The following is an 18,873-nucleotide window of genomic DNA, read 5'->3' as shown; positions in this document are numbered from 1 at the left end:
TTTGATGAAAAAAAAGCCGTCGAAAGTTTCTGCAGAATTTATTATCATTAAACGCATTTAATAAATCAAATATGATAGATGACAGTTAACTGTCTCAGTTTCTCGATGGTTCTACGTATCCACGTCCTTTGGAATTTAGAAAACACTTCGTTATGTTCTACGGTGTTGCAAGTATATTTTTCACTTAAAGCGCAATAAAAACGATTCTTATATTTCATTTGTCGTTTAAGTTTAAAAAGTCGCCGCCAGGGGTTAAGATGAGTTTCAGTACTCATTTGTTTTTAGTGTCGCCGGGGGTGACGTGAGGGGACATAAAAGACGGCATTTCAAACCTCATTTGTTTTCAGTTTACAATGTTGCCAAAGGGGCGCTGTCTCCTAACGACGTATTGCTCGGTTCTTATATGGTCAGTTTGGGTGGGGTGGGGTGGGGGTTGGGTTGGGTGGGGTGGGGTGGGGTTGGGTAAGGGTGGGTAAGGTTGGGTTGGGTTGGGTTGGGTTGGGTTGGGTTGGGTTGGGTTGGGTTGGGTTGGGTTGGGTTGGGTTGGGTTGGGTTGGGTTGGGTTGGGTTGGGTTGGGTTGGGTTGGGTTGGGTTGGGTTGGGTTGGGTTGGGTTGGGTTGGGTTGGGTTGGGTTGGGTTGGGTTGGGTTGGGTTGGGTTGGGTTGGGTTGGGTTGGGTTGGGTTGGGTTGGGTTGGGTTGGGTTGGGTTGGGTTGGGTTGGGTTGGGTTGGGTTGGGTTGGGTTGGGTTGGGTTGGGTTGGGTTGGGTTGGGTTGGGTTGGGTTGGGTTGGGTTGGGTTGGGTTGGGTTGGGTTGGGTTGGGTTGGGTTGGGTTGGGTTGGGTTGGGTTGGGTTGGGTTGGGTTGGGTTGGGTTGGGTTGGGTTGGGTTGGGTTGGGTTGGGTTGGGTTGGGTTGGGTTGGGTTGGGTTGGGTTGGGTTGGGTTGGGTTGGGTTGGGTTGGGTTGGGTTGGGTTGGGTTGGGTTGGGTTGGGTTGGGTTGGGTTGGGTTGGGTTGGGTTGGGTTGGGTTGGGTTGGGTTGGGTTGGGTTGGGTTGGGTTGGGTTGGGTTGGGTTGGGTTGGGTTGGGTTGGGTTGGGTTGGGTTGGGTTGGGTTGGGTTGGGTTGGGTTGGGTTGGGTTGGGTTGGGTTGGGTTGGGTTGGGTTGGGTTGGGTTGGGTTGGGTTGGGTTGGGTTGGGTTGGGTTGGGTTGGGTTGGGTTGGGTTGGGTTGGGTTGGGTTGGGTTGGGTTGGGTTGGGTTGGGTTGGGTTGGGTTGGGTTGGGTTGGGTTGGGTTGGGTTGGGTTGGGTTGGGTTGGGTTGGGTTGGGTTGGGTTGGGTTGGGTTGGGTTGGGTTAGATGGCAGCACTCGTACGAATAAGTTCAGACTGTGACCGTCGGGTGGCAGTATATGCGTGTACTAACTCCGCATCTCTCTATGTGTTCCGTGTATCTCCTGCGCATGCACTCGCTGTGGTTCGGCATATGAATGGCATTTATATGATCTTGACGATCTATTTTATTTGATGTTTGTAATATATCCACACAGTGAGTAGGATTTTTGATACTTTTCTTTGAATGACTCTCCTTTTGATGGAATTTATTGACATCAACCTTCGGAACGAACCATGCAAACATTTTTTTATCCAGTATTTTTCCTATAATTTCCTTCTCGAACTGTATTTTATAAATGCTGATAGTTTCGGTGAACCTTAAATGGCAGAGTTAACAATCTAATACCACATAAGTGGTATTAGATTGTTAACTCTGCCATTTATAATAGTGAATAGTAAATATTGAATATATAGTGAATTTATTCTTCTTGGAATAGTTTTCTGCCAGCCTCTCGAAAGCCTCAACAAATTGCAACTCTTCGTAGGCTTATAGGTGACCTAATTAAGGTTAAAACCAAACACGATTGGCATTTGTATTTAATTAATGTAATTATAATAATAATATAATTACATGAAAAGAAAGAGTTTTTTTGGTACTCTTTTTCAATTTAAAGAAACAGTTTCTGTTAGTAGCATTTAATTTAAATGTTTGACAACCCAACCTGTTGCGTTGGGTTTTAATGAAGGGAATTAATGTTGAATGCCCCTTTTATAATGTCGTCGAAGCCTTTCGAAAACTATTTTCAGTGGCATAGCATCCTGTGCAATTTTTATTGAGTATGCCGAGTATGCCTATCCTTTACATTACAAAAGTGTCGACCATGGTCACACCTATACTTTCCCGTTTACACCGCAATGGTATGATCATAATTTCCCGTTTACACAGCGCGAATACCGTTCGTACTATTGTTCCATAAAACGTCATCCAAAACGCGCAAATCGTCTTTCAGCTGATATTTTTCGTTAGTATCTATCGCTCTACTGTACTTTGAGGAAGGGCTAAATATAATTGATAAATTAATGTAGCATAGAAAAAATCTGTGGCATCGATTTAAGGAAGTATTTAGCAGGTGACGGTAGGAGATATTGAAATTTTATTACAAATTTGCATTAATCTTTTCCTTGTCAGATGATTGCGGATTCGATGTTTGTAACATATCCACACAGTGACTTAGGATTTTTGATAACTTTCTTTGAATGATCACCTAATAAGTTGCATGGAAAGCAATGATGAGAAATTCATCGAGTCTCGTCAGAAACTTGTATATGTTATTAGTGTGGATGAACCGCCGTGAATGAAAATATGCGTTTTTCTCTTACAGCAATCGTGAGTGGTGCAATGAACCGGAATTTAACTGTGTCCGGCTTTCATCATCTCAAATTATCTATTATGCTTACATCTAGTTTTATATAAAAAAATCATTGAGGTATGTATAGTTATCTCCTATATTTTCCAGCCAAGTCATTAGATATTTCTCGTTCAGAAATGCCTTAAATTGGAAATGAATTGACAGTAATTTAGTTACTATTTTCTTACTTACTAATTTTAGGTGTGTGAGCTGCACTTCACATCGAGTGATATCAGAAAAGAATCTGTGGCCTTGCACGAGAAGATGGGATGATAATTCGTGTTGAATGAAAGGTGCCGATCGACTGTGGATGATGTGACAATAGACATTCGTTGGAGTAACGTACTATTGAAGATAGTTAGTATGGCTTCTGCCAATGCACTTAAAATAATTTTTGATCAAAAGAGAATGACAGTATTTGTTTCAGCAAAGTAGTTCATGGTAACAAGAGAGAATTGCAACTATTATTGTGATTGAACAATGAAAATATAAAATATCTGTATTTTAATTCTGTGTTTTTTTCTTTCCTGCCACTAAAATTCATTGTGGTGATGTCTTCGTGCATGGTAAGAGCTTAGATGTGATTAAAGAGATATCATATTCTTTGTACACATTTTTATGCAGGTGACTTGGCAGGACTTTCAAATTTTTATTAGATTGATAAATCTACTGAGTGACATTGAAACTTACGGTAGTTATAACTACCGTTGTGTGCAAAGAGAATCATTTAAGCCTTTTTTTGCAACATCGGTATTGGACGAAGGTAATCCTCACTTGAAATACAGTTGTTTGTCTGTGTACCAATGAAATTCTCTATTTTAAGGTGTTCATACTGTATTGCCTGTTTGAAGATGTGTTACTTAAAAGCTCCTGCCTCGATGAGAAGTCAGGAAATATAAAGAACGACCAAAAATGAAGGATGGTGCCATATCCGAAGGGTCTTCCGAATCCATTAATATTTCGATTCCAGGTTGTGTCGAAAACAGGTGTGTTTCGAAATCCAAGTGATCCCTCAATCCAGCTGAATCAGTTATCCAAGTGAATCAGTAATTCATAATTATCTTAAATCCATATGGATATACAATCTATTTAAACCCTGTATCCATCTGAATCATGAATTCATGTGAATCTAGGCTCAATGTGAATATGGAATCCATTATTATAATACCTATCGAAGGGGCTCGAATCCATTGATATTTCGATTCCAGGTTGTGTCGAAAACAGGTAAATTTGACCGCTGATGATTTTTGGAAGAGAAAAGAATATCGGAGCATATTTAAAAAAGAGTCACTTTCAGACGGCTTCGGTCGTTTTCCTCGAGCTATTTTTAGAATTTTCCGCGGCGTGGTTATCAATTTCTAGAGAAAGGAATTTGTGCTCCAGGGTTTTCCCACCGTGATATGCAAGCATTAATAGACGATGGTCAAAAGATGATGGGTGCCGGAAAACGTCATGAATAGTTCATTTAAAAAACCGTTGCAACATAAAAAATAATTATGACCGCGCTTGCACACCGCGGAGCTGGCACAGTATTAAGTCACACATAAGAACTTCACATTTACTCATTACAAAGGCTATTCTCGGAGCAAAATTTAGTTTAAAATTAAAAGATCTACTTGGGAGCTAAAATAGTACCAACATGCTACAACAATTTACTTGAGAACCAAAATACTACCAAGTTGCTTCGGAGGATCATTTAGCATTGACGTCTTTAAAAATGAAAGCGCAATAGTATTGGGAAACTAATTATAACATTTGATATTAGTATTTGAATTTTTGAGACAAAGATACCAGAGGATCCTAAAAAGACAATAACTTGGATATAACCATTAATGAGAACATCAAGGGAATAGGCGTATCAAAAATAGCTGTACTTCGTCTATTTCATTTTACCGCCTACGAAGGAATACTTCGGTCATATTTAACGAATACCTAAAAAATGACGAAACAAAGCACATGATAATGTAAGAGATTTGAATAGCATCGAAAAATAATATACAAAGGCAATCTTAACCTGTTTTTACAAACATTCACAAATACCAAATTTTCGCGTTTTACGGGCGGGCGTAGTGAAAAATTGATGAATCGCGAGGCGTCATATGAAAATATTGAGGTACGATTCTGCAGCGAACTGCTAACCTGCTAACTAAAGGATAATTGAAAGTAGGTCGTTAATATTAGCTTCAATTATTTGATGTCAGAAGTCTTAAATTATTTATTAAACTATACATTTTAAATGTTATGTACTTCATTTTCACGGTGAAGTGAGGTTTAACGATTGTTTACATTGAAACTTAGATAATCGTTAATCTTCATAATTAATGGTAATGCTGAAGGATTATTGAAGATCATTGCACTGTGCTGTAAATCCCGGCGACCTATATTAGATTGCTGCTATATTATTGATTTGAGTAAATATTTAAAGCAAGGTTCTTTTATTCCCGTCCTTGTCGACCAGGACCCTCCCTTTTTCCCGTCTCACCTTGCTCATGTCATCTCGATAGAAACAACTCAAAAGGATTGCTGGTGTATCATTCTGGAATTTTACTTACCTTATGATTCGCCATGAACATAAGTTAGCTTAGATGCCGGAATTTTCATTGGAATTGGGATAAATAAAACTTACGTCCATCTATGAGATCGTTGGCCTTCTTGCACGAGCTTTGACATCCAAATATTGACATTAATACTGCTGCCTTATTGAAGAGTAAACGATCAATGTTATAAAAGCCCGGACTAAACATGTAATTTTAAATATTTTTATGGAATAATATAATAAATGAATGCTTAGCCTTATCTCCTCTGTCAATCATTCCACCCGCAGGATCCCGAACATGATATGAATTACTGAACAAAAATGGTGTAGCCTTGTTCTGCACTGGTTAGGAAGTATTTTTAAATCGACAAATGACATCACCAGACAACCACCCTAGGTCTCACAATCCCAACACTTTCGAAGAGGCGGAAGATGAGGAGGAAGAAGATGAAGATTTACAGATATCTTTGGCTCCGTACATACAGACATACCTGGCAGCTCATAGTGGACTGAGTTGTTGTTGTTGCTGTTTCCCTCCAGTGGCCTTTTTCGAGAGATCTGCAGATTTCTCGTGGTGGAATCCTAGGTTTGATTCTGAGATTTTGGAGGGTCAGTTTTGGAGGAGCTCTTTTCCTCAGGTACTAACGGTTAACATTGAAATTGGATTTGGAATTTTATCAATACTGTGATTGACCAATTTTTACTTGTATTTACAGGTCATTTTCAGGTTTCGGTCGGCCTTGGTGTTTGTGATGGTAATATGTCTTACACTGGGGGCATATATGGCAGCATGTAGTGCTCCGCGGTGGCCCATATTATTGGGAGGACTCCTGGGGGCAGTTTTCATGGCAGGTCTCCTTTTGGGAACCACTTACTACCGTCCTTTTAGCCAGCCTAACCACCAGATATTTCTGTCTGTTGGTGCTGCATTTCTGTTGATATGCATATCCCTTGGGCTTGCTGTTGGGGCAGGTCCTGTTGGAAGCTTGTCCCCTATAGCTCTCTCGTCCTTGTGTGCCCAAACCCTTTTGTTGCTGTATACAGCAGTTCCTCTTCCTTTATACATCTGTGTGGCCGTTTGCACACTCTATTCTATCGTGTTTGAAACTCTGCAAGCCATCACTACGGAACCTATCAGTGAGCCAGGTAGGAGAATTCCTCTCATTTATTTTATTTCCTAATTATTTACACTCCACAGTAACCTATGGATTCTAACAATAGCAGTGCACCATAATTCAATATCTGATTTCATGATGCTCTCATATGGTTTAATTATTAAAATGGAATTAGAGCTGTTAGTGTGATGTGTTTTTTTCTTCTTGATGAACATGATCGTGGCACTATTTCTCAGGAATAATTGTACCATAGAGGATTGCTGTAATCCTTTTTTTGGGGTATTTCTATCTTTGTAAACTTTATCCCAAGATGTATTAAATCTTGCGTTAGGAATTTGCAAAAAAGGTAATATGAATAGCAATTGACATACTGTCAGCATAGTTCTGTCTCTGACTCTTTATTAGAGACTTAGGTGCCTGATTTATTGGGTTACTTAATTTGAATATTTTAATATATGAAGTAACCTAATTTTTAAAGGCATCATGTGGTTGTCTCTCATGTATTGGTATTTCCTGAAGTCATTGCAATGATGCCTCAATGTAAATTGTCTTTCAGTGTTTTTTCTCTTACTACTAAATCAAACTCTTCAATTTTTTGCAGGAGATGGGTGGGCTCGAGGGCTTGCGCAAATTTGTTTGCATGTTATTGGAGTGCATGCTCTTGTGATGCGTCATGTGAGGAGTCGTGGGACTTTCATCAAGGTTGGCCAAGCACTGCTGGTGAGGAGGCAGCTGGAAGCCGAGAAACAACTGAAGGAGAAAATGATACTCTCTGTGATGCCTCCAAAAGTAGCTGATTGGCTCATGCGTGAGGGTACCACTGCACCAACAGAAAACCTAGTAAGATCTTTAGATGGTGAAATTGGCGAAGGGGACTGTGATGAACATGATGAACAAGAGTCTATTTTAAGAAAGGTATGTTTGCTCATGGAACTTTTTGTATTATTGTATTTACACCAGACGTAAAAGAAATCACCCAGACAACATAATTCATGGATAAAATTTGTATGCCATATAATTAGGATGGGTGGGAAATATGTCACCAAGTGCACATGTATAGGATGGAATTCATTTTTATTTCATTTGTATAAGTGTTGTACTGGTGGTGTCACAAGATGTGCAAAGCAGTGAGAAAAAATCAATAAAAATGCCCCAGGGTCGTGCGATGACAGATAGCTGTGCCAAAAGCGCTAAAATGCAGTTATTTTGAATGTTGAGGTTTTCCACCCAGATGAAACGATTACTAATGTAATCATAATATTTTAAGGCCGCTATACACAGTGAATGATTTCATTCGCATGATCATTCAGCATGATCATTCACCGTGTATGACAGAACAATACGCGAATGAACCTCCATGCGCATGGTCATTCAGTAAAAATTAGAACATGTTCTATTTTTATCGCATGATCCTGTGAATAATCATGTGATTATTCAACATGATCATTCACCGTGTACAGCGGTCTTTAGAGCACTTTGGGCAAAACTTTCAACCATTTTTTTGTATCTTGATTCCTTTGTGCGAAATGCTACCTCAAAGGCACCCGCTGCACGCCCTAGGCCTCCCTGCCACCTGCCGCACCACGCATTGCTTGATTCACATTACACTCCTCAGTGCTGTCAATCATCCCTCCTCCTCCATACATGCTGGCAGAGTGGATCTAGCGTGATTAATAATGACAAGCTGGGGCCAGTGTGAATCATTTGTCAATGCAATTTTATAAAATATACACTTCAAGCAAAAAGAGGGAGAAAAACTTGGATTTTCACTAGTAAATATGTTGAAATAACTTAATCAGATCTCGTTACTTTTCATGCTTAACAATCAAAGTTGACATAGTAGTCATCAGAAAATCTTTTGCGGTGATTCTGTTGTATCAACAATAAATGTTGATAAGACTTCTTTGTTGGTTACACATCCAGTATGATCAGTCGTAAGTTTCACTGCTCCCTCGACGTGATCATTAACCTCCCTCGAATTCATCAATTTCTCTTTGCATCTGACATAGTCTTCTCCCTTCTTCTAAAACTGTACAGGAACATTGAAAGAGGAGGTATTGATATTGAGGATAGAGAAGAAATGCCTGTGTTTTTAGTGGCAGAGCTGAGTGACTGAGATTTTCATTTTTTATATTGTAGAAAATTTGATCTACAGTATCTCTCTTGGATATGTCAAATGACTTATCTAAATCATCTCCAAATACTTCTATCACAGGGGTTTCTGTCATTTGGCCACGGCAGATAGCCACGCCTTTAGGCATATCAGGCACGGCTATCTGTAACCTGGGGCTTTGTGAATTACTTTTTTCTCATAGTTTTGCACGTTTTGAGACCGCAAATGTTTTAATCAGATCAATTTTGAAATATGAGCATTGGCCAAATGAGACAGACCAGTCTGAAAACAGATGGTCAGAAAAAAAGTCTAGTCTGAAACAGTCCACACCTTCCCCACACTGCTGATCTCTGCTGATCTTCTTTCCATTCCGCTCTCATGAGAATTCAGCTTAAGTCATTTGTGTAACTTCTGTACCATCCGACCGGAAAATTAAGTCTTTGATACAGTAGTAGTACCTTGATAGTAAATTTCTGCTTGAGACTTTCGCAGCACTGGCTTTTAGTTCTCTCCATGGTTTTCAGGTTATCTGCATCAAAGTTATTTTCTAGATGATGTTTTATGGCCAGTCCGGTAGGTCTCTGCAGCTAACCTGACAACTATGGAGAGAATTTCAGTGCTGTAAACCTCGGTCAAAATGATACATTTAAGATTATAATGATTCGCTGTGAAGATAAAAAACTAAACCTCACGAGGTTTCCTAAATCAAATCACCTGTATTCTGCACCTCTAGCTAGGGATAATCACATTGTGTACTCTGCAGTTATTTATTGAACTTGGTCCGATGGTCATGTTTGTTCTTAAAAAACCCCACTGTTAAATTTCCCTTGCCACAATACCTGTTGAGAAGAGATATTAGCCTCCTCAGTCACTCACTCATAACCCATTTTCCTCCGAGGGGCCTGTAGCCTTAAGGGTGCATAGCAAGCCGGCTGGCGGCGAGAGCACTGACTGTATCCCTCCCCCACCCTCACCCCTGCTCTCATAGGAGGGCCTTGGGAGACGAGAGATGCACACAAGAATAGTTCTTTTATTAGATTCTTCCAATCCTGGTAATGGTGCTCCCAAGGTAGGTGAATGATTCCGCTTGCTCAAGTCTCTCTCCTTTGAGGTGAATGTTGGCCACAGTTTTCTCTCTTCCTCAAGTATATTGGTTTTCTTCCTATTTATTTGCATGTTGTATCCCTGAAACACTTTTTCAATTTTGGTTATTGAGTCCTGTAGGTCATCTGCATTTCCTGCAATGTCATCTGTGAATCATGGCATGTTTATTTTCTTCATTCACCTTGATCTCCTTAATTCCTTGTTCTTCTATGTCTTTTATCACTTCCTCCAAGTACTGATTGAAGAGTGCTGGCGATAGGTCAAATCCTCTTTGGACCCCTTTGTTGATTTTTACCTGTTTATTTCTCTCTTTGTGCCTGTATATTGGTCACCTTGTCCCTGTAGAGCTCGTAGATGATTCTTCTGTCAATGTTGTCGAGTCCAACTTTCTCCATTGAATTGATCATCTTATTACATTCAACATTATCAAATGCCTTTTCCAAGTCCATGAAGACTGCATACAATGACTTGCTTTCAAGGAACATTTTCTCATCCTGCAGTCTTAAGATGGGGATTGAGTTGGTGTGGTGGCTAGAGTGTTGGCTTCCCATCCCGTGGGATCGGGTTCAAATCCCAGCGGTGGTAGAGAATTTTCATAGACTCCCCAATCCCTGCTTGAATGCAGTATGGAGGACATTTCAAGCTCAACACTCCGTCCGTTGGTTGGGACGTTAAGCTGTGGTCCCCTTGGCGCCTTTCGTTAAGAGCAGGCTAATGCCGACGCTGGGGTTTCTCTCCACCCTTCCTTACCTATCCTTCCCTCATGGCCCAAATGACCTCTGCTCTCGGTCACCTCCTCCTAATACCAATCTTAAGGTATATAATTGTTCCCTTATCCCTCTATTCTTTCTAAACCCTAATTGATTTTCTGACATGTCTTCTTTGATTGACATTCCATCCATCCTCCTATTTTGCGAGTGTGGATTTTGGAGGCATGTGATTGTGGGATCACCATTCAGTGCTCCCCACATTTTTCAGCCTTTGTCTTTTTTGGTATGGTCACCATTCTGTTCCTCTTGAATTTTTCTGGCAGCTTTCTGGATTCGTAGCAGTCTCAAACTATTCCATATGGTGCATCTTACTATTTCTGCTTTAATTATTTCTCCTCTGATTTTATCTTCTCCAGGTGCTTTTCAATTCTTTAAGTCTTTAATGGCCCTCTCAAACTCTCTGTTTACTATTCCTGGACCATGTTTGTCTTCCTCAACTTGGTCATCTGGGCTGCTACCTTGTGGGCCTTGCTATAGTTCTTCTACATGCTGTTTACATCTATTTCCAATGTCTATATCATCCATGAACTGTGTTAGAAAGGAATCTAATGTTTTGGACCTTGGTTTTCTGTCTCTGAAGTTCTCTTGTTTAGGCTGTATCTCCTTTTGAGTTCCTGTTAATCATATTTGTGTTAATGTTCTTGCAGTAGCTTTCAATCGGTTTCTCTTTGGCGGGAACATACTTAAATTCAAATAAATGGTGCTGCCACCATTGGCTCTTTTATTTGGGGCTAGTCACCAAGCCCAATGCTACTTTACTTTTTGCAAATATTTGCATGGATCATTTAGTTTGATCTGGCAAGTATTGCAAAAATTGTAGTGCCGACTGTTATGTATTTCCCTACTCTTGTGATTATTATTGGCTCTCAGTTTCACAGAATTTGAGTTGTGAAATGAGAATAAATGGAGGATATTTCTAGATTATTAAGGTTATCCGGGTATGATTCAGGTACTTTATGTTGCTCTATGATCTCCCTGATTAATGTAATACATGAATGAGTGGTCTGAAGACTGATGGATGATGTAGAGGCCGTTTTACACGGTACACGGAATCTCGCAGTCTGATGTACGTGTGAAGGCGCAATCAAAATTGCATCGTGTAAAGCGGTGAATTGCTAGAACACATGCGTGGATGCGAGATGGCAAAATAGCCCCTGTTCTAATTTCGTCCATGCATTCGCGCAATTCCACGCCATTTTAGAAATTAATGCAGCTCTAACCTGCCCAATTCCGTTTACCGTGTAAAACGGCCTTAGTAATTGGGATGGTTGAATGGGAGGTATGAACTACGAACACACAAGAAGCCAAGCAGGAAGATGTATGTTAAACCGTTTCGCGCTGGACGTCGGGTGGAGCCAATGGGCATTTTCACATGCAGAACATCTGACGTGGGTATAGCTGTCACGAATTTTTCCACCAAGATGACTGGACGTCAGCTCTGGCAGATGCGAGGGAAGGGAAGTGACCACTGAGGTAGCAATTGTCCGATACATTCAGGCCTGGCCTGAGACTCAGCTTAGTGAGTCCTTAGGACCACTCCTGGTCAATTAAGGCCGGACCCTCCCACTCATTTATGACCATCCTCACTGCAGGAATCCGTTGCATAGTAGTTACGTTTTTAATAGTTTTTTCAGTGGTATTTTTTATTGCATACTACTATGTTTTTATACTTTGAAATGATCTCTTCGTTTTGTTCTGTGCCCAAGCAATTTTTAAATGGAATTTTAGTGTTAAAAATAATGGACTTCCGGACTTAGTCTTATTACCTTATATTTACTAACTTTGTTGTTATTAACGCTAGAAACCCGTTTAAAATTCCACAATGCTTAAAAAAACGTCAGTAATTTTTTAGAATAGTAAATCATTTAAAATCAACTACAATGTTTGGTTGAAAAAAACACTGGTAACGCAATGAATTGACTGTGGATTCGTGCTTTGAAAGGGTTAGAGGGTGAAGTACAGTGGCTGGGGTAAGGGACGAGCTGAGCTGGGCTCCAAATCTGAGAGACGAAAATACCCAGGCAACTCACCCCCAAAAAAGAGCTCTGTACAGAGAGGTTTAAAATATTCTTATGCTACTTGTAGCACAAAAACCTTTTTCTATTGTAGGCACCGGCAGGAAAGGGTTAAAGCAATAATAGTTGCTGATTACATTTTGGAATGAGTAATGAGGCGGAAAAATCACATATTTTGTTCTCTCCATTAATGAACCTTCCAAAATCCCTACTCTAGTATTCCAAGTCTTTTTTGTGGGCTGTGTTCCTGCTTATGTCTGTGTTGCTTCTTATTGGATTCTTAAAAAATGAACTGTTTCATTCAATTGCTAAGTTAGTGCTGCTATTATTTTCAGGCATCATCTCCTCGTTCTTCTAACCCTGGAGACATCCGACATTCCCTCTTTCGGCCATTCAATATGCATAGAATGGAAGATGTTAGCATTTTATTTGCTGACATTGTGGGTTTCACTAGAATGTCATCAAATAAGTCTGCTGAGCAGCTTGTAGGGCTTCTTAATGACCTCTTTGAACGTTTTGATGGTCTCTGTACTGATCATGGCTGTGAAAAAATATCTACCCTTGGAGACTGCTATTACTGTGTGTCTGGATGCCCAGAACCTGTTCCAGATCATGCTAAGCGTTGTGTGGAGGTTGGTAATAATGACATTCATGCTCACTTGTACGTTTATTTCTATTGTTTCTACCAGATAACTATGGATAGGCCTTCAAAGATATAGATTCAAAGATTAGTGAAATTTTTGCAATCCACAACATGCAAATGTGCCCATGGTGTGCCTCGTAAAATCTAACCAAAAACTCTTTAAAATCATCAAATCTTCATTATTTGTAGTGTACTTCTTTGATTTTAGAAACAAATGAAAACTATATATTTTTCAAAATATAGTGCAAACACATTTATTTCTCTAAATTAATCAGAGTAAGACTGATTGGAGACTGAACTCAAATTTCTAAACTGTGTACTCAGTCATGGGTGCCTACTATGTATATCAACTTATTTTTCTAGGTTGGAAGAGGTATGATCACTGCTGTTATACAGTTTGATCAAGAAAGACATGAGGAAGTGAGCATGCGAGTTGGTGTTCACACTGGCACTGTTCTTTGTGGCATTGTTGGAACCATGCGATTCAAATTTGATGTATGGTCTAATGATGTTACCTTAGCTAACCGAATGGAATCAACTGGACGTCCAGGCAGAGTGCACATCTCTGAAACTACATACGGCTTTTTAGGGGATCATTATGAGGTTGAAGAAGGAGAGGAAGTTAAAGGTAGCGTTGTCTTCAATATTTTTTAATTTGTTTAAGAATATTTATTTGCAAATGTAAATTAAGTGCCTACAGTGAAGCGTAATGCTCAAGCTTAGTTATTACATGTGTTGTGGGTGGCCTGTTTCTGGGGACCCTTTTTTTTCATGGTATTTAACCTGCATGGATAGAGTAACAGTTAAAAATCATGAAGGCCCAAAGGCCCCAGATGGCCTTGGGAAGCCCGGCACTCTCTCAGCACCTTCCATTTTTCTTGTGTCGTGCTAGTATATGAACTGTAAAATGAAAGAACACAAAAGAGCCCTGCAGTGGTTATGACCATATCTTTCCAATCTATCTTTCTTCTCAATTCACCAAAGCTGTCAAAATTGTTATTATAAAGGAGTATTGGCGATGGGGGACCCATTGTCCACTGTTTTCAGATTAGTTTTTACATTTGAACTACATGGTTGTCTTATTTTGACTCTTAATTCTGCATTTTGCTCTAGTTCATGTGTACTCTTTTGCCACTGTGGGTCTTTAGGTCACATTCATGCCAGAACACTTGGGTAACCAGTCTTCCCCTTTACTTTGGCACTTTTAAATGTAACACTTTATTTAAAACTTTTATACAAATATCTGTATGGACATCAGGACACAAACATTCTAGATTAATCTGTGCTATAAATACCGCATGATTCACAACTTAGCCTTTCAGGATTTATTAAAATAATTTTTTTTGGATGGATTAATGTTAAGTACCTAATTTCAGTCTTTTTCATCATGTTTGGCCTCAGTAAATGACCTCATTGTGAGGATCAAAAACTAATTTAGTGAATGATAAAATAGATTCTGATCATTAGTAAAAATTGTCTCTTATGAAAATGTTTTCTTGACTGCTAGTAGTTCTACTTTTGTGCTCATGTTTTTCATTTGATAACAGTAAATGTGTAGTCTTTCGTTATTTTTAAGAATTTTTTATATGGGCATCAAAATCGCACTACTGTCAACATTTCTGCTAATAAATATTAGTTGTTGATGATTGCCTTGATTTAAAGTTGTTGATTATTCATTGCTGTGACTCATTGAATAAACTGGATATGATTAGCGCGTCGTCAGCACCGACTTCACAATGTCATCTTAAAATGCTTTAAAAAGCAAACTAACTGTAAAAAGTATTAACTACTCATAAATCAATAAATCTACACTTATTTTAACAATTCCTCCTTTAACAAGAGGTTGCCCCTGGACGAGTAATAATAATAATATTAATATTTACTTCCCTGGAGATCTTGGTACGTACATGTTCCATGATATACGGCACGTCAATGTTTAGTTACATAAAAAGAAATAAAAAATACCCATGCAGGACATATTAACATATGTATGTAGTTAAATATTCCTAAATTAGTAGAGTAAATTAACCAGAATTCTACTTACATCATCAACTTATGAAATCAGTTATTTTAGCTTGTAAAGTCGTCTTCTTTCAGTTTATTTAGTTATCTCTTTAATGGAATACAAATAACTTCAGACTGTGGAATTATTTATGAAAGAAAATATCCTATTTTGTGTTGCTAATGTTTTGAACACAATATGTTGAGCACTACATGTGTATCCTACTTTTTACGGACCACATATTTCACTCATAATTCACAATTCAATGTCTTTAAATTTTCTGTCGTGTCACATTTAAATATTTATTTGTTGTTATACTAATAGGGTGGTTTCCTGTTATTTTTTTATTGCTTTAATCGAAAGATTATTACTCCTGGAGTACGTATTTCACGCTTTTAGATTTTTAAATGACTATATCTATTTTTCGCGATTAAATGAAAAGTGAAATTTTCAAGCGCGCGAAAACGCGACGCTTAAGAATGAATGCCGGGAAATATCTCCGTACGTCGTATTTCTGGTTCCCCCTCCCGCCCGGTGAGGTGACCTTGAGGCGAGGCTTAGCGCTGATACGTCGCAGGATGCTAGCGGATAGCTGAGTACCTTGCTGGATGGTAGCGCTTGGCTTAAAAAAGGGTTTATTAATACCTTATCAAACGAAGAAAACTTTCCGAACTTTGCCAGTTTTAATAGGTGATTATTAAGACATGTTTCCCTGAGCTCTGTGCCTCATGCATGCATTGGTAACCTCAGACGATGTAAAACTCCTATCTACTCGTATAGAAACTAGGTCCCTGTGATGTCATGCGGAGTGGAATCGCATGGGCGCCAATCTGGCCTTTTTCAAATGAGGATAAAATTTGACCCTTGCCATTCGTCTAAACCGGTATTTCAAAAACCAAATAATTTGTGTATTATGAATACACTAATGGTGGGTAACGAATCGCAATCAATGCCTTTCGTTTTCTTTGATGAAGGAAACTACCCTATTGTTAGTTGGAAAGAATCCACTTTTTATTTTGTTGATGGTAAATTTTTTTTATTGCTTAAAATGTGTTACAAATAGTTTTTATTGAGCAATGCTAAATGTGCCCATTGTGGGCAATAGGCATTAAGGCATGGATGCACCCAGGCATGTAGCCGTGGGGGAGGGGGCTTAAGAGGGGACTTCAGCTTCCCCCAAATTTATTCCTTGCAGCGACTGGCCCCCAAAGATACCCTTGTGGAGACAATCATCGGAGGGGCTGTTACCGCTGACTTCCTTGTATCTATTGATAGTTGTTGCCTGATACCAGGGTCTTAGGTTTGAAATTTGCTCAAAATGGTATGAAAATAATAATTTATTTGCCCATGAGATCCATTAGTACAAGGTGCAAGTATATAAGGCACGTCAAAATACATAATTTAACAAAAATATGTGTATCAATACTTACAAAAACCTTGTATAATCATTGATGATGGTATAAGTAGTCATTTACTGTATAAAAACAATGACACAAAAAATAGTCATAAATTAAATTCATGAATATAGCCATTCTTTTTTCACTTTTTTCAAATTGTGGTTGGTGATTAAACAGCTTTATACACATATTGGGAGGTCTCTTAGAACTTATAATATTTACTATTCCTGACAGAGCCCTAAATTCTTTGATAAATCAGGCAGATTTTGGTAACAAATGCCTTCTGATACCAAGCCATAATAACTGTGGCTGCTCAGTAAAATTAATAATGACTATAAATTTCAGAATTACAGGAAGTCAATCAGCTCGTGTTATGAAATTTATAGTTTTCCGATGCAAATATACTATATGTACATAATGCCAGTATTGGCACCCCCCCAAAGCAAATTTTATGCTACATGCCCGGATGTTCCCATTATAGTTATTGGTATTGGGTCTTTTCAGTGTAAAGTCTATTTGTTTTCCTTGTTCTATGTTAATCATTTGTCTTTAAAGGATTGAAGACATACTTCATTATTAAACCGAGATCTGAGACTGAAGATGTAGTGAAAACTGAGTCATTGGCTGTTCCACAATCAACTACTCCATTGTTACCACCATCGCCTCAGCGAAGAGGGCCTTCCCTACCTGCACCACCATTAGCTCATCGTCTTGAGCTTTCCACTCAAGCGAGCCCTTTCTTTCTGCGCTCCAAGAAAGCCTGCTCATTGCCAAGTATCCTAGACTCAGAGAATGGGATGAGTAGACCTTCCAGGGGTGGCCAAGAAAGTCCCAGCTATATGTACATTGGGGAGGGTTCCTTAGGAAGGAGGGGCACTCATCATGTTCAAGCGACGTCGAGAAAGAGTCGAATCCATAGTTCCAAGGCTGCTGCCAAGGGTTTGAACAGACTCACCACCAACCCTAACCAAGGTCAGAGAGCACAAGAGCCACTTATTTGACTGATATTTTATTGAGATGTTGCTTCACATTGAACTGCGGTGGTGGAAATGTTCAAGTGCTGACATGCAGTGCTAATGAGCTGCCTAAAGACATATTTTTTGCTTCCCACTTCCTATATTGAGAAGGATAAGCAAGGTGCAGCATTTTGTCCTTGAGAAGGGATGTTGAGCCATTGACCTCCTTGGTACTCATCGCATGAACAGGCTTATTATGCTGGTACTGAATTTTTTCCTTTCTACTTATGATTGCACTTGAAAGTGTGTGTAAACTGTATCCATAAAATACCTCTCTGAATCTAATGGAATGAATTTTTTGTGGTCGGTACTAAAGTGTAGAGTAGTTCTGAAACCATAATTAGAAAGTTGCTTGAAGCATGCTCACGTAAAACCCCATTACTAAAAATAATATACATGCATGAGAAAACAAACTGTGTAGTTCTTTCATTTCTGCATAAGTTTAGTCGTTACTATTACTGTTGAAATACACCATGACTTATAAGTTCTCTTCTATTTTAAAAGAGGACCATTTTCAAGGTAAGATGATAAACAAGCTGCTTAAATGTTTCAGTGGTAACTTCATGTCAAAATAATAATGGTACAATAATTCTAATGCTATGATAAATAATTTTTAGAATTGATTGATATTGATTGAAATTTATATTTGGTCAATGGATAATTTATGTTACATGTTTTACTCATGGAATGTCTTGAAAAATTAGTTATGTAAAGCAATTATTTTGCTGTTTTGATCTGTAATGATATGAATTTATTTTTCTAGGTGAAAGTTCAGTGCCATTAAGGTACTCTTCACCCTCAAAGGGGGCCTCAGTATGTGGGGAGGCTGGGCAAGTTTCTTGCCGGAACAATGGAAGAGGTGATGGGGATGGACTGAGTCCCAGCATGCAAGGGGTTCGCCTTGAAGTCCCGGTGAACATTCAAAGTACTGAAGACCATTTGAGTATGAGCCTGTCAATTAACAGTAGAAAAGACTCTGGAATTAGGAGTACCAGTCGACGAAGCAGTATTCAACAGCAGGTTAGCATTGTTTCTTTTTATCATTTGGATTATGATAATGCCTCAATCATAGAGGTGACTAATACTATAAATCTGTTAGTATATCGGCTCAGAAATCATGTGCACTTGAGTTTGCATACTAGTGTAAACTAGTAAGGATCAGATTCTACCTTTGTAAGCTGAAAGAGAATTTATTTTTGTATTTCAGATCTATGCCATGAATGGTATAGTGCCAGGAGACTTACTCACACATAGGGTTAGTGGCTATTACACTTCAAGCCAATCATCTATGACTGATAGTCCTGGTAAGTAGATTTGAGTCATTTTTGTTATGATTCCCTTTATGAACTTTAACAATAATGATATCTTATGATTGCTTTACCTGCATTCCTGCATTACATACTGTAACTGTTCAAACCGCG

General features: G+C 38.9%; 1 protein-coding gene across 3 annotated transcripts in view; it reads left to right on the top strand.

The window, feature by feature from the left end:
- Nucleotides 1–3,285: 3,285 nt before the first annotated feature.
- Nucleotides 3,286–18,873, top strand: part of LOC124161893 (adenylate cyclase type 9) — a 36,314-nt gene continuing 20,726 nt past the window's right edge. The window contains exons 1-9 of one of the 3 annotated variants that reach the window (XM_046538151.1): nt 3,286–3,727; nt 5,566–5,915; nt 5,994–6,423; nt 6,994–7,307; nt 12,730–13,026; nt 13,401–13,665; nt 16,992–17,408; nt 18,216–18,472; nt 18,660–18,756. In XM_046538151.1, coding sequence (XP_046394107.1) covers nt 5,649–5,915; nt 5,994–6,423; nt 6,994–7,307; nt 12,730–13,026; nt 13,401–13,665; nt 16,992–17,408; nt 18,216–18,472; nt 18,660–18,756 — 2,344 coding nt within the window. In that variant the 5' untranslated portion in view covers nt 3,286–3,727; nt 5,566–5,648. Of the gene's footprint in view, nt 3,728–4,800; nt 4,905–5,220; nt 5,486–5,565; nt 5,916–5,993; nt 6,424–6,993; nt 7,308–12,729; nt 13,027–13,400; nt 13,666–16,991; nt 17,409–18,215; nt 18,473–18,659; nt 18,757–18,873 lie in introns of those variants that run through there. The other 2 variants (XM_046538150.1, XM_046538152.1) reach the window with 2 other exon arrangements.

This window comes from Ischnura elegans, chromosome 7 (assembly GCF_921293095.1).
Source record: "Ischnura elegans chromosome 7, ioIscEleg1.1, whole genome shotgun sequence".
Taxonomy (NCBI): Eukaryota; Metazoa; Arthropoda; class Insecta; order Odonata; family Coenagrionidae; genus Ischnura; species Ischnura elegans.
This window is presented reverse-complemented; position numbering and strand designations above follow the sequence as displayed.